Source organism: Primulina eburnea, chromosome 7, assembly GCF_022965805.1.
Source record: "Primulina eburnea isolate SZY01 chromosome 7, ASM2296580v1, whole genome shotgun sequence".
NCBI lineage: Eukaryota > Viridiplantae > Streptophyta > Magnoliopsida > Lamiales > Gesneriaceae > Primulina > Primulina eburnea.
The window spans coordinates 6,993,227-7,009,647 of record NC_133107.1 but is presented as its reverse complement, the minus strand read 5'-3'; the positions used below and the strand labels follow the sequence as shown (position 1 = coordinate 7,009,647).

The window sequence follows — 16,421 nt, the reverse complement described above, 5'->3', positions numbered from 1 at the left end:
TCCATGAATTAACAGCACTAACAACAAACAAAATTCATGCATCCTGAATCTCATAAGTTGCCACGTCTGATGTGTTGCCCTTGACTTTGTCCATATTTGGTGGTGTACAATTCTTTTTCATATGGCCTTATCCCCCATAGTTCAAACACTCCATATTTTGGCCAGATCTGGAATCACTTATATCATTCCTTGATTGTGATTTGCCTTTGTTATGATTCAAATTTTTGTTATTCTCTCTGCTTCAATATTTAAAGAAGAATTTTATATCGTAGTTTCAACATAGTCAATTATAGTATTATACGAATATTCTGCACGAATGCTATTTCTGACATCATTAAATTTCAGTTTTTTACTGCCAACAAAATTTCTAACTGCATGCTACATTGGTTCCCAACTGTTTGGTAAAGAAGCAAAAAATTTCACGACACAAATCTCATCATCAAAATTAATTTCAATGGAAGACAATTGATCGATAATTATGTTAAAATCGCTAAGATTTTACTTCCACATAAGCCCCTTCAGTCATCTTCAAATTTAAAAGACTTTTCATGAGAGATAACTTATATTTGCAAACAAAAGGCTTCTTGTATATATCTAACAGAATTTTCATCAAACTCGAAGTCAATTTCTTCTTTGCCATGTTATGAGCCACATTCTTCGACAATGTCAATCAAATAACACTCAACAACTGTCTATAAAAGAGATTCCATTCGTCGTATGACAACATTTTTGTTTGTTCCCTCTAAGAAGTTCATGCATCTTTTCATCATAAATATATTCATCGATTTGCATCCTCCAGAAAATACAATAGTTGCCATCAAATTTTCCAATTCCATGTGCCAAACCTTATTCGCTATCCATCGTTTTCAAATTCAATCTAACATGCACTGTTACCAGCTGTTAGGAAATATGGTCCTGATTTTAATTATTGAAAGCAATAGAAGATTAAGAAAGATAAAAATAAGAACACACATGATTTATAGTGGTTTGCTCTCGATGTGAGAGCTACGCTCACTTTCCACCACTGCAAATTTCACTATAACAAAACCAAGGAATCAAAGAGAATTTTCTTACAAAAACATGTTCACTCACAGAACTATTTTCTTGTCACTCTATCTTTTTCTATTTGTATATGAATGCTAATACAAAGACGTCTATCAACATAAATAAATAATATCAATGCTACATTGATATACGTAAAATACCATTAAATAAATAATTAGGATCAACACATATATTAACAAGCTTACCATTATAGCACATTTGATTTTTTCTTGTGGATGAAAGGCTCGCTTCGCAGATACCAGTTTGAATTCTTCACCACGCTTACTTGGCGTTGCTGGAGGCATCGGTTGGAGAGGACTCGCAATGAAGGGTTGCCTGGACCCCCATCGAGCCTCTTAAAGCTGCTGCTACAGTCTGCTACAGGAATTTCGTGAGGTTTCTAAGGGTAAAAATACTTCATCGTTGATGTCTGTTGTGCATAGTGGGGCAGTCGTAGAACCTACAATTCCCCTGACTATACGGACCAAACTTGAAGTCGACGCTTGCATTAATGTGGGTAATGACCTGTTTGGTGTGGAAGGGGTTTTGAGAGATGGTGAAGAGCGAACTATCTTGGCTTTTGGACAGAGAACACATCAACCTCCGTCTGTTTTCGAAGGCACACTGTTAGTTGTGGTCGTGGCCGAAGGATTGCGCGTGGAAGTAGAGAAAAGAAAGCTTAATTTTCGTATCGTACAGATTCTTTGTTAGTTGTGCGAGCAGCTTGATTGAGAATCTAAACTGCGCAGATGCAAGAGCTGAAGTGATACTAAGATCTATGTATGTTTTACAAGATAATGAGATATCACATATTGTGTTGCTGTCCACCTTGTTGTCTTTTTTGTTTTTTCTTCCCAAACTTCTTTTATTTTGAGGGCTGGGAGCCCGAAATCAGCCTAGACTCCTAGCCCGAAAGGCCCGATCCGAAATTCCGCCACGTTCTGATCCCGCGCAAACTAGTCACTGGAACACTTTACCTCCGGATTTCTGCGAATTTCGCCGGCGAAAATGTCTCAGCCAGTACCTGTGGACATCCCCTCTGACTCCGAAGAAGATGATAGGCGAACCCGGGCTCTTCAAATCAACACCATAGACCTCATTACCCCGCCTCCATTCCCTCACTCCAAGAAGAAACAGAGGACAGATGCATTCTCAAACCCTAGCGATTCCGCAGTCCTTATCATCGATGATGATCCAACGCCGGATAAACAAAAGTTATCTTCGATGGGTCCTGCGTTATCCTCCGGTTCTTTCATCGCCGAGACACCCTTCTCCTCTACGGCTTCCATTGTCAAATATTCTATGAGGAAATGTTCGTCCGCGGGTAAGTCAAATATTTCAGTGATTAGCGTAGAGTTTTATTTTTATGCATCAAATTCAGTTACTGGAACGTGATTCGTTTCGGAAGTGATTTTTTTTTTAAAAAAAATTTTTGAATTCTGATTTGGGGCTATCCTTCCCCTGTAAGCAGAGGCAAACCTAGCATTTGCGCAATGTTAATGTTCCTGTTTACCGGTGCAGAGTCTTGACTCGTTTCCTAATGTCATTATCCTGCGAGGAATATAGGCCTCACAACTTATTCGTGGGTCTTTTGTTTCTTTTTATGATTCTACTGTTTTGCTCATGTTTAGATTTCTTTCATGATATATAATATTATAGTAATATGTACATCTCCATTTCATGTTCGATTTCAGACTTGCACAAAATGCAGTGCAATCAAATCAGTTTAATTGATATCCGCTGTGTATGAATGGGTTTTTTGTTTATTTCTGTTGAAGCTTTAGCTACAGAGCAACGTGTAGTTCCAGACACTGCAATGTCTGAACTTCTGAAATCAGAAGTTACTACTGTCAAATGCAATTCGGGGGTCTCTGGATGCGAACCAACTTGTTCTTTGCTTTTAAACCATGGGTGTCCAGGTGAGTTCATTTTTGTCTTAAATACTTCAAATTTATATGTACATCTGTTTCTAAATGCATAAAAATTTCGGATTGAAACAAAGAATATCTTTGAAAGTTCTGTGATGCAGTATCACATAATTTAAGAGGCGCAGAAGCAGATACCACAATTGGATGATAATACAAACTGCAATTTTTCTTTTTGGAATTCTTTCAATACATCCATTTCTTGCAGTCTTCTACTTTTTAGATGATAAAATTTAGTGTGTGTGGTCATTATCTTAAATATTTTTTCCCTTTAAATTCCACCATTGGTAGAGACAATGGCATTTGTAGGCAACAAAAATGGCATATGAGTGCAACTATGATTATTATGCGCATGTTTGAGCAATTTTTTTTTATCTATTGGACAATCATGCATCAAGTAGATTGACTGTGGTAGCCCCGGACAGGTTCACTTGGTGTTGGCAATTGACCATGGTTTAGTATTCTGTATGTGCAGGCCATGCAAATTTGTGCACTATTTGACATGATTCTCTTACACTCAAATTAATTGTGAAATCCATATATTATAAATATGGTTTAAATAATTTAAATCATGAATTTTACATCTATGGAATGTCTTTTGCACATGATATAGTATTGCATGCTAGCTTCTTTGAAAATTTGATGTGATGTAACATGCAATGTGCTCCTTTCAGTTTATTCTTGAGCTTGACCAATATTTCCACAAATTTCATTTTTTTTTAAATTTAGAAATCAGTGGATTGATATGCTTGGAATCAGATACCGAGTCTGAAAATACTGGTGCATTTGGAGATTGTAAGCATAATGAAAATGCTTTTACAGAGAAGTTGATGGAGAAGTCAGAATCCGATTCCAGATTTCTTCAGTGTTCATCTTCTCTTTGTGCTAGTATGTATTTAATACTTGATTTTATTATGTCATCTGATGTCAACCTACTTACGAAAGCTGAAACCATTATTTTAAGTTGCACAAAAATGATTTTCAGGCTCTTCCATAAAATTACAGAAGAAACTTTCAATGGACAGTGTGGATAAAATGCAGATGCCAGAAGGCTGTTCCTACCTGAGGGTTTCAGAAAAGGACATATCGTTGGTGAGTTGCCTTAATGCATGAGATTTACTACTACTTACTTCCATGCATAGCTTAAATGTTGAGATGTACGTTCCCAAATTGAAGTTGTTTGCACACACCTGAATATCTACACCAGGAAAATATGCGATTCATGATTATGATAAAATATTAAAATTTGATTCGATTTTTGTTTGATGAGAAACAACTCAATTGATAATAATAAGAGTGTGTTTAGTGAATAAAATAGCCTCACACTACAAGAATATAGTTTAGTGAATCCAAACTTTGAGCCATAATTGTGAAAATTATAATAGCACCAAAATTCTGAACTTTAAGCTAAAGATAGGATCTTGTATCCTACATTCCTTGCCATGAGCTAATTGAGCTCCTCTGAAGATTTGTTTCTAGCAGTGTTGTGTCCGTAATGCAACTCATTACTTGATGTTCTCCAACATTTGAATCTGGTCTCATACTCTCATTACACTCTTTTGAGAATCTGCTTGTGCATCAAAGTACTCGCTGCTGACACTGTCATCTATAGTTTGATGTGTTTCCTCTACTCTCCTGTCAGACAACATAACTGTTCTGCCGTGATTGTCTTTGAGCCAAATCTTGTGTGCACCATATTCATCGATAATTTTATCTTATGCCGTCTAACTAGAGAGAAAAAGATGAATTCCAACATGGTAACCACTCTATGAAGCGTAACTATAATGCCACACAATCTCTTTATAAAATGCGTCATGGGTATTCGATATTTTTGTGAAAAATCCAATTAAATGCATATACCTTGATGGCACTTTAGGTTTCCCCACACGACGAATATGGGAGGACAGACTATGGATTGGGGATCAAGAAGGTAAATAGAGAATTGCATGAAAAAGACCCCAATTGGAAAATAGCGTTTGTACTTCAAATAAGATTACAATAAAAAGTACACGATATATTTCAACTTTAATTGTTACTTTGTTCTTTGGTGCTAGTTGCGCAGGGGGACTGCGCTGTAAGATCACAAACACAATTAGATATGCAGAGATTTAGCCGCTTGAAGAAGCTAATTTTCATAAAATTTTATTTGTCAAATAAGATAATTTTTTTTCTCTAAAGAATTTTAAGTTGGGGACAAATCATTTTATGACCGTAGAGAGAGATGACTGCTCTCCAAGTTTGGATTATATATACCGGCAATTGCTCAGGTTCAGATATGGAGATTCAGCTACGACACATTTGTTCCGAAGTTTTCATTAACCCATAATCCATATCCTAGAACCTTCAATTTCCTTCACTTTCTATATGTTAATATCTAAATTTCTGTGGATTCTGGTGCAAGGGATCTGCATTTTCTCTTTTAGATAAGGATTTTAGAGTATATGGATATTATCTGAACCTTTTTTCTGCTTATGTTCACTGTTTCAATATTTTAAAAAATTTGCTATTTTCTAGTTATGATAAATTTTTTATTTTTACTTTTGCTGCTACATTATTTTACTGTTTTGCTGCCATTTTTGACATTTATTTTTGTGATTCAACAACAGACAGAAAAATGGCTGAAATGGTTGATAATATCATTGTGTTTTTTAAGAGTTCTTTGACTGCTGTTATAAATTTTTATTTATGTTCTTTCGCTGTGAGCTTGATGCCTAGACTGGTTCTCTTTTTTTTTATATCTTCGTTTTTAATTCCCTTTAAAATTTCTGGTGTAGGCATATGCCACCAATGTTGATAAAGCTAACAATTTTGAGACTATGGATCGACTCATGGCTGAACAAGATAATAATGAAGGTTACAAGAAGCAGAAAACCAAAGCAATGAAGCCAAATATAATATCAAAAGAGGAAAGATATCACCTGATGGAAGAAAAGAAACGACAGAAAGAAGTAATGCCCATTATGCATCGATTTCATGACAAGTCTATTTCTCATTTTATTCGGTTGAAGGAATTTTCTCTTTCTTCTTTTTTATCTTGGGATTTGCATTTTTGGAGGGACTTGAGGAATGAGGAAATGAATGAGTTGAACTTTGCTATGGTCTTTAGAGAGGCTCACATTGGTTGAGAGGGTGTAGATATCAGGGTTTGGGATGGGGATCCTTTAGGGTTTTTTCAATTAAATATTTCTATAAGTCCTTTCCGATCAACTATTTTCCTTTTTTCCCTCTTTTTCATGTTATTTGGAAACCATCGATCCTACCAAAGGTTCAAGTATTCTCGTGGACTGCGTTTATGGGTAAGCTACCAGTTTGTAATATGATGCAAAAGAGGTGGCCTATCTGTGATTTTTGTCTGAATTGGTGTGTTTTATCGGAAAAAGGTGGAGACTCGGGATCACATACTTATTCATTGTCGTTTCACGAGCTGTTTTTGGTTCGGAGCTTTGGAGAAAGATGAGTTTGGTTTGTATAGTTCCAAGATCTTGCACGAACTTTTTGCTGGAGATCTTGGACGTGATCTTGGTAGTAGGGATGAAATTTTTCAGACAATGTTAGTTCATTGTATTTGCCGATCAATTTGGCTAGAGCGGAATAGAAGGAATATCGAAATTTCGATAATCACGAGGAGTCAAATGAAAAGTGTTGGGACAAGATTAAGATTCGGCCATTTGGTTGGATTGGGAAGCATGTACCGTTTAGGAATTTCTCGATCTCTAATTTAGTGAGGGATTTGAGTAATATTTGTTGTTGATATGATAAGTGCTTCTGTTTTTCCATTTTTACCTTTACGAATTTCTTGTCCGCTTTTGTAACTGTTAGCTTTTAATTCTTTAATTTTTTTTATATTTGTATGCAAGCTTGCATTTTAATGGTTATTTTGTATTGAAATTGATTGATCCTACATGTTCTTTAAAATAGCGAGAACGGTTGCTCAAAGCTGAGGCGAAAGCAGAAGCCGCTGAGTTGAAGAAACGTCAGAAAGAAATGCAAAAGTGGGAAAAGGGGAAATATGCCCTAAAATCTATTGTTGCTGAAATTGACAGAAAAGTTGTTGAATTGGGGTCCATTGGAGGTAAAGGCTCCCTTGGTTTATTTTCTATTATTTCATCTGGTAATGCTATTTCCTTTTACCGGTTTTTCCTTCTTCTTTTTTTTCCCTCGCATCACCTTCTCTATCTAAGCCAGATGCTTCCATTAGCAACTACTTTCATCGGCTGACTTTCTTACTTTAGGTCAACTGCTCACAAGGTTTTCAGAAAAAGGGCTTTCATACCGTGTAACGACAAATCCAATCAAAAGATCTATTGTATGGACTATGGTTGCTCCAGAAGAAATCTCTGCGGTAATTGCTGTTTTTTTCCTGGATAAATGCTGGTTCACATCATGAAATACTACATCTATTTTTTTTATTCAATTTCCATGGATGGCATCTGATATATCTATGTTATTTTCTGTTTATGGGTCTTCTTTGAACGTTACCAATGGCCGATTTCTTGTTTATGGTTGGATCATTCACCATCTTATCTATAAAAAAAAGATTTTATGAAACTTGGTGACCTGACTAAAATAATACCACTTATTTGACTGTTTATGATGTCTACATTTTGATAATTGTTGATGCTTTGCCAAGAATTTGGCGAATGGTCATAGGATGATCATGTTATGTATATAATCTTTTTGGTTAAAATAAAAATTTCTATGAATACTCCATTTAATGGTTTGAATCTCTATCTTCGACTCATTTATGCCTATCAGGATTATGAACCACATATTTGTATTGATTCTTTTACTATTCCAACGCGATTAACTTTAGATTTTGTAGAACTCTGATGTTAGATGAAAACCATGTGGTTCTGTTAGATTATTACAGGCTTTATGCTTTTTTCATACCTTTCATGACTATATGTAAACGTTTTGTGTCATGACTTTGTCGCAGATTTCATCTGAACGAATTAAGGTTTCTTATGTGTTAATTATATACGAGGCCGAGGAGTTCTGTAATGAAATTGTGAATGAGTCTCTTTTGGATCATATCCAGGGTGTTCAACGCCTTTATCCTCATCATACTATTTGTTATCTAACAAATAGGCTTATGGCCTACATCAATAAAAGGTGAGTGAAACTTTTCTACCCTGATGATAAGTTTGAAGATTAACTTGATTTTTATTGGCAAAGACATGCTGTGACTTTTCTTTGACTTTGTTTTAAGGATTTTTTATATGTGGTTTGGAATCAATGTACCCAAATTTGTTTGTTAAACGGAATACATAAGAGATAATTTTAAATCGTTAGCAGCTGACAAGTCAAATTGTCAGATGGTGGATGGTTTCTGTGGAATCTTTTTGATATAAAGAAGTCTAAATTTTAGGTAACTTAGTGGCCATTTGATATTTCTGATAAGCCTGACAATATTTGAAGGTAGTTGCTTGTACCATACTATTCTTAGTGTTTGTCCTTAGCTCATCTTTAGTAAAGAATTCCAACTTTAATAATTTATCAAAAGTAGTGTCATTGACTTTCAATTATGCTCCTTAAATTGTCTATGCTAAATGCGTTTGTTTGTTATTCATATTATGAGGTAGAGAGGAGTAGTCTTTTTGCCTTTTGTTCTCTCTGCTATTTTAGTTTCTAAATAGAATTCTTTTAGCTGGATAAACTTATTCCATTCGAAAGACGTCAAGCAACATTTTTTCTTAGCCTTGACCCTTTGGGCCTTTACCAATTTGTCTTTGCATTTAAGGTCCTTGCTGAGTAGAATGTGCCTGTTTAGAGTTATTTCGGTGTACATGAATCTAAGTATGGGGCTGAACTGAGATTAGATATTTGATATTCCATAGACATTCTGATTGGGTCTTTAAACATATATTGTTGAACAGACGATAGTGAGATTCAATACTTCAAAAAATCATTTGCCAACTTAAACAAATTGTATAATGTAGGACGTAAAATCAAGTAAATGATTCGATGAAACAAATAAGCAAGCAAATAACGAGAAAACAATGGAAGAGAGGCAAATAAGCTTGCTAAAAAAGGCAATTGGCCTCCCTTGAGCTAACACTGCTCCAATTCCCCTTCCCAGTGCATCACACTCTATGTCAAACTGTAGAATGAAATCTTGCAATCTAAGCATTGAGCTGAACAAATTCTTTCCTTAAGCTCTTCTGGTTGCTTCTTCGTTCCGTCCAAATTTTTTTGATAGTTCAGTGAGATTTAGTGATTTGTTATGGTCAAAAGTTCATGCATATTAAGTGTCTAGTAGTTGAAAGCATTAGGAGTCTAGATATTTATTATTTTATATATAGATTTGGTCTAGTCTTTTATTTGATCTAGAATTGTTATTTGAGTTTGAACCATATCAGGAACTAGTTTTTGGTTTTCACAGGGACTTTGGAATATCTAGGATTTGCTGATTTTAAGACCATAACAAATTGTTATCAAAACCAAAAGTTTTTGGGAGATTTTCACTTGGAGATTTTTACTTATTTCAACAACAATTTTAGATTTTCCTTGCGATGCATAAGGAAGAAAAGAAGTAAGTTGCCACACAATTGGCAGAGTTATCTTTTCAAGTTTCAGCCGTTCACACCACATCCAATCTGATCTAGATGGAAATAGCCATCGCGCTTGCCATGATGTTAGCCTTGAGGATCCGCGAGGCAACAAGGGACAAGAGGGAAATTTTTACCTGCCTAAATTTGCGAAGATGGACTTTCCTCGATTTGATGGTAGTGAAGACCTACTTGGATGGCTTAGTTGCTGCAACCAATTCTTTCGGCATCAGAAGACGCTAGAGCATGAAAAACTAGAGAACACATCCTTCCATGGGTAATGCACAATTATGATTCTTGAAATTGGAAATGGACAGACACAATATGCAGTGGGGGACTGTTCAAGAATCAGTGCAATTTACGGTTTGGAACACCGATCCGAAGCTACTCACTAGAGGAATTGGTGAACGGTGATACACTTCTCAATGGGAGGATCTGTCCTACACTTTCAGGCATGCCAACAACAACCCACTGCACACTCCATAAAAAAATTGATGTGCTGAGATGGAGGATTGAAGGGCAAAAGTGCTTTGTTACAACTATGATGGAGTTTACACCGCGAGACACCATTGCAAGAAGCTATTTTTGCTTGAAGGAATTGAAGACACATCAACAAATTAAGGGGAGTAAGTGATGCCGTTGACATAACATTACCTGTCATTGGTAGTTGAGGACAACCACGCTTTCGAGTGAGAGAGTAATGTAGCGGTCAAGAGTTCATTTCTTGTTTGGTGACTAGTAATTTAAAGTAGGAGTCTAGATTTTTATTGTTTTGGATTAGATTTGGTCTAGTCTTTTATTTAATTTAGAATTGTTATTTGAGTTTGAATCATATTTGGATACTAGTGTTTGGTTTTCATAGGGACCCTAGAATATCTAGGATTTGGTGATTTTAGGATCTTTGGTAATAAAGAGAATTTTCCTTTGCACGGCCCGTAACACAATCTGTAACTCGGGACCATGGCATGGTTTCCTACAATCACAAATAAATATCCGGCAATATCCCGTCAAACTGAGAAGTCCTCTCACCCCCTTGGTATTGATAGATTCTGGCCACTTCAACACTTTCCACCTTCCTTTCGTCTACTGCTACACGTTGGGATGAAATTAAATGTCCCAAGTACACGACCTCCATGAGGCCAAACTCACTTTTTTTTTATTCAGCAATATGCCTGCAGTACTCTTAATATTTATGGAGGTGATTCGTGCGCTCCAGCCACTCTTATTATATATGAGAATGTCATCAAAGAAAACCAGCAAGAATTTTCTTAAATAGGGCGTCACTATCTCATTCATTGTTGCTTGAATCATCGATGGAGCCTTTTTTTAGGCCAAATGGCATTACCAGAAACTCGTAGTCACCTATATGAGTTCTAAACACTGTTTTAGCCACATCTTCCTGCCGTACTCGAATTTGATGGTACCCCCATCTCAAACCTAATTTAGGGACCTATGCAACTCATCCAACAACTCATCTATAACTGGGAGGATATTTATCAGATATACTTACCTCATTCAACACACGATAATCCGTCGATTTGAATCACACGGTTCTGGCACCTCTCTGGGGGCAAACCTTGAGGTTTATCAAACAAATCTGCGTACTGGCTTAGCAGATTTTGAAGTGCTACTGAATATTTTTCAACCTGTTCACCCTTCTGTTCTTTTGGAAGCTTATTAAGATACAAGAGGGCCCCACAAAACTCTATTTGAATGCAAAGATACCCACGTTCTCTGCAGCGTTGTGTCTCTCTGCAAAATCACTTCTCAACTACTTTTGACAAACTTTATCCTCATTTTGTTCCAATCCACTACCACCTCTCCCAATATTCTTAGCCGGTCAACACCTAAAATAACATTCACCCATGCAGCTCAAATAAATATCCCTCAATAGACTCTAATGACAAACCCCCAAATCCACACTTAGTGACGGACACACACCCCTTGTCCTGCAATTTTACTCCCATGCTCCAAAACTACCCAGAATTTCACCTTATCATACACTTCAATACCTAATTTTTCCACCAATTCCCATGATACCAAATTGTGACTAGCCCCACTATCTATCATTACCAATACATCCATCCCCTCAATTTCCCCATTAATTTCATAGTTTGGGGCTGCGAAATACCTCCTACAGAGAATAATGCTTGTGGCTTCAACTTCAGAATTTTTATCTTGCTGCAACTCTTCAATCTCCTGCAACCCCAAAGTCTTCCTTCTTCATCATCTGTCATGAATGATACACACATCATCTTGTTCACACACTTATGCAACATATTGTAAGGCTTACCACATTTGAAACATAAACCCTTCTCCTTGCATTGCAAATGCTCTTGGTGTGACGATATTCTCCCCTTATATTTTTTTGTATTCCATCTCTTGCCAACGTCCCTCCGTTTGCACCTCTAATGCCGCCACCTATAATCAGAATAACTAACACTTTTCTCTTCCTTCACCTAATATTCTTTCTGCTACCTTCATCCCTGCGTGATCCTATTTTTGGGCCTTGGGCCTTCTAGTGTATACAAATTTATTTGTGGGCCTTGATCTATCACCAAGGTCCATAACACTTTACTGATAGATGACAAACATTGCAGCTCTTCTGTACAATTATGAACAATTCTAAGTGAAGTTTTTTCATTTCTTCTGGAAACTCTTTCTTGCTGTTGTTTATTTATTTATTAATTCATTCATTTTGTTAATAACTTTAGTGACTGATGTCTGGCTCTATTCACAGGGAACAAGCACAGTACAAGAATCCTGCCAGCAGCACTGGTTGGAGGCGCCCTGCGATAGAGGAGGTTACTGAATGAAAAACTTTGAGTGGGTGGAGTCTCGACGTATGTTTGGTTATGCCATGTGAAAGTCTGACCGTAAAGAATAATCTTCTTTTATAGGTTTTATCAAAATTAGCCACTGATTTTTTCAAAGTACATTCAAGGCAGTGTGTTGATGAAGCTGAATTGGCTGAACACGTAGTTGGTTTAACATGCAGCCTCGCCTCTTGCCAATTTAGGTAATAAAATATTAGTTTTGATCCTATGACTGTACCTACATTATATATGTTAGTATGACTTATTTGTTTGATCCAAAGCAGTACTTAGTGTCCCTCTTGTTCACTCTCATTTTCTCCACTTTTATGATGCAGGAAAAAGTTGACGAGGTTATCTGTCAATGCTAATGGATCCATTATTCCAAACGATTGTATTGACAAGAGTTTGATAAAGAAAAACTTGTGGTATGTAGTCTTTTAAAATTGTCGAGCTACGAAAATTTGTCATATTGATCAGTTGACGGTAGAGAGTGAAAATATTTATATCTTCACAAAATGAGATCCACATTTGCTCATTCACTGTTAGTATTTATGGATGCATGATTATCTTTCCAAGTTTGTAAGACATAGTTAATGGCAAAAGAGGAGAGAATAGATTAAAAACTGCGGTAAGTTTTATAAAAAAAAATTGATCCATAATACATGGTCTTTAGAGTCCTATACATAGAGGAAATTGAGGGAAAATAAGGAGATAATTAATCCCTCAAAGTCAGAGATTTATGCAATTCTATTTACAGAATAAGTCAATCAAATACTATCTACAAGATTATTTCCCACTAATCTGCCTGATCAGTAAACAAATTGCAGATGTTTTGGTGGGAAACTGGAGTAAATGTTTAGAGGTACTGATGCATTAAAATGGTCGTGTCCTAGTCATTGAATGGTGGTAGTAATACATAACCATTGAACATCAGGTGGTTGTACCACAATACTAGTTCCTTCACTCTGAAACATCTTGTATGCTTTTAGTTGACATCTTATTCAAGGTTGTAATACATTTATGCTATTATATTAGTCTCTGTTTTTGCTTTCTTTTTTTTTTTCTTTTTCAAATTGACGTACAAATATCTTCTTAGAACTGTTATGCTACCTTCTCATGCCTGTCTTCAAATGCGTTCTTGTTTTGAATTCGTTATCAAATTGATGCTCTTTTGTGTATCAGATATCCTTTGAATTCATTTCTCATGTAGGCTGAAGGCGCTGATAGCCATACCCAAGGTACAACCAAGGTTTGCCATGGCTATATGGAAGAAATACCCCACGATGAAATCTCTTTTGAGAGTTTACATGGACCCTACTAGATCTGTGAGTCTTGAATATCAAGTTTCTTGGTTTTGATGTGACGTTTTCTAGCTTTACAATGTTGCAAGCCTGGTATTGCAGGTTAGATTTGCCGATCTAGTTTTGTAAAGAAGGCTCTGTGCCATACTTCTCACTTTCGATGGTTGCAATTCTGTTCAATAAGGGTCACTGAATTTTTTTACCAGAAAACATACTTTTTCCAGGGCAATTTTCATCGAGTTTGACAATTATCATGTGTTATTAGGACAGCAAGATATGAGAAATTATGTCACTTATTTCATGCTTGTTTCCTAATAACACCTATTTCTGCACCAGTCTTTTCAACTTCAGTTCTCTGCCGTCTGAAGAAATTCACCAGTATTGCTTAGCCTGGTGGAGGGAGTTCTACTGTTTTTTTTCCACCTTTTATTGGTTTACCATTAGGAATCTCATTCATCTCATGCAGAAAATGCTCGAATATTGTTGGAGACATTATGATGGAATGTTTGTGTTATTTTAATTATATCTTACTAAAAATATTAGGTGTACGAGAAGGAATTTTTGCTCAAGGACTTGATACTGGAAGGCTTATTTGGTGATGATAGGAGATTGGGTGAAGTTTGTTCCAAGAGAATATACAGAATACTAATGGCTCAATGTGGGAGTATCAAAACAGAAGACGTTGAAAACGGCGCCGATTTCTTTAGCTATCCCTCTGCTACTTGAGTGATGCTCGTGGTCAGGGCTGGAACTTGGGGCGAGAGGCTGCCAACCCTCTCAAGTAAATTTTTTTTCAAGTAAATTTTTTTTAAGTTTTTACATGCAATTAATTTTTATTTTTTTTTAAGAAAAACAAAAACAAAATTTGCCTGCTCCCCTGAACAATTTAATCGCCCCTCCCAATCTGTCCGCCTCTTTCGCTCAACTCACTCCGAAATCAGGGGCTCATCCCCACTTTTGTGTTGTGTATAATGTACAATAGTGGATTTGTAAACATCGTGTCGTAATATATTTTTTGATTGATTTTTTTTTTTCACTTGTGTGTTTTGCTTATTGATTGATTTCGATAATATCCTTCGATGTGAACATCGACATATTTGGATTTAAGATGTCATCGAAATGTTAAGGTGTGTCGTGAAATAGCAAAACATATAACTAAATGCAAAATCTTCAAAAAGTAAAATGTTATATGGTATTCGAGGTATCAATCATATATATATATATAATTTTTCAGAAAAGCCAAAAAAACAAAAAAGTTCCAAAATAGTTATTTGATTTGTACGTATATATGTAAAATAGTAGAGACCGGGTTTGTAATCTAATTGTCTCATCCTCTGCCGGATTAGCCGGTTCTCTGAGTTCGATCTCTCCGCCCTGCGTGAGTTGTAATTAAAAAAAATATATGTAAAATAGTAGATATTTTATTACGTTTTTAGCTTCCTTTCACGAAGAGGATGTACCTTTTCTTATGTGATCGGTGAAGAATTCACCTCCATACCGAGCGAGAGTAGTGTCAGTTGATATAGGCAGTTCAAGGAATCACAGTTATAGTTTTTGACTTAGTGATAAGCGTTTAATTTTAACAATTAATATGAGATCAATGTCATGAGTTCAAAAATCCTATAAAGCATATTTATATATTTTTTGGGATGTTGTGTTAAGTATGCATGAGTGAGAGTACTGGGATGAGGGACTTCCTGGGATATTTTCGTGGGTTAAATTGTTGATATTGTGGCGTTTGATCTGGTTGGCTAAGTGGGCTGAGTGACGTCAGATCTTAACGGATAATATTGTTTCTGAAAGAGACATGATCGACAATAGAAAAAAGATAAGACTGATCTCTAAAGAATATGAGACAGCACAAGCAGATAAACACGCACATCCAAGTAGGTGCGCTCTACACTGTCACGAGTATAAGAAAATAAAGTTACTTCTTGACTAATAAGTAGAACTTTTGGCTTAGTGATAAACGCTTGATCATAATATATATATGTAGGGTTAGGAAGAAAAAGACTAGGTTACCCGTACTATGCAAAATAAAATAATTATTTAAAAGGTATAATAATAAATATAAATACATCAACCACAGCTCGAATTCCAGTTCAAGATCCTTTATTTTGGGGGGTGTCAATTCTGGTAGGTCGGATTGACACATAATACTATTTAAAAATCACTCAACTCGAACCCGACTTAACCCCATTTTTTTAAATAAAATTAAAAAAAAATATTTTAGTTCAAACACATAATAAAAAATTTTCTTTATATGTGATTTATATTTGATTCTAATTGTAGAAAATTAAAATATATTTACGATTGACCTGAACCCAATCCGAACCCGATATCTGAAACCATTGCAGGTCCGATTTTGTTTAACTAACCCATCACAGGGAAGATATTTTCTTGGAAGCGTAATTATTAAGTATGAGAAGCTGTGTGTCTCAAATCAATTTGGACAAGAGACTGTTGCCAACTAAATGCTGTGGTTTACAATGTGCGCCAGCATTCCCAACATAATGTTTCAACTTTGCATCTTTTGAGTTCTGCCCAGCATCATCTGATCCAGCCATCATATTTATGTATGTCGATATTATTTCAAATATTTAAAAATTATTTATAGATTTTTTCACGCAAAAACATTCAATTTGTCAAAATACGACCTGTAAGACCGTCTCACACAAGTTTTTGCCAACATATTTTTATAATAGCTAGGTGTCTGTCCACACACATTCAAAGTATCCTTTACAAGTAGTTATAAATATTGCATATTCAATGTTAAAAAATATGTAT

The 16,421-nt window shown here is 35.8% G+C and overlaps 1 protein-coding gene across 4 annotated transcripts; it reads left to right on the top strand.

Annotated features, from left to right (window-relative positions):
- Nucleotides 1-1,912: 1,912 nt before the first annotated feature.
- Nucleotides 1,913-14,435, top strand: LOC140837034 (crossover junction endonuclease EME1-like). Of its 4 annotated transcripts, none has more exons than XM_073203015.1 (13): nucleotides 1,913-2,368; nucleotides 2,829-2,963; nucleotides 3,699-3,857; nucleotides 3,955-4,061; nucleotides 5,744-5,917; nucleotides 6,888-7,041; nucleotides 7,202-7,311; nucleotides 7,906-8,081; nucleotides 12,258-12,321; nucleotides 12,418-12,536; nucleotides 12,669-12,758; nucleotides 13,544-13,658; nucleotides 14,178-14,435. In XM_073203015.1, the coding sequence occupies exons 1-13, from the start codon at nucleotides 2,053-2,055 to the stop codon at nucleotides 14,358-14,360; spliced, it is 1,902 nt and encodes a 633-aa protein (XP_073059116.1). In that variant the 5' UTR covers nucleotides 1,913-2,052; the 3' UTR covers nucleotides 14,361-14,435. The 4 variants fall into 4 exon arrangements, with proteins under 4 accessions (XP_073059116.1, XP_073059117.1, XP_073059115.1 ...); XM_073203016.1 differs by having other exon boundaries at nucleotides 2,823-2,963; nucleotides 3,792-3,857; XM_073203014.1 differs by having other exon boundaries at nucleotides 2,823-2,963.
- The last annotated feature ends 1,986 nt before the right edge of the window (nucleotides 14,436-16,421 follow it).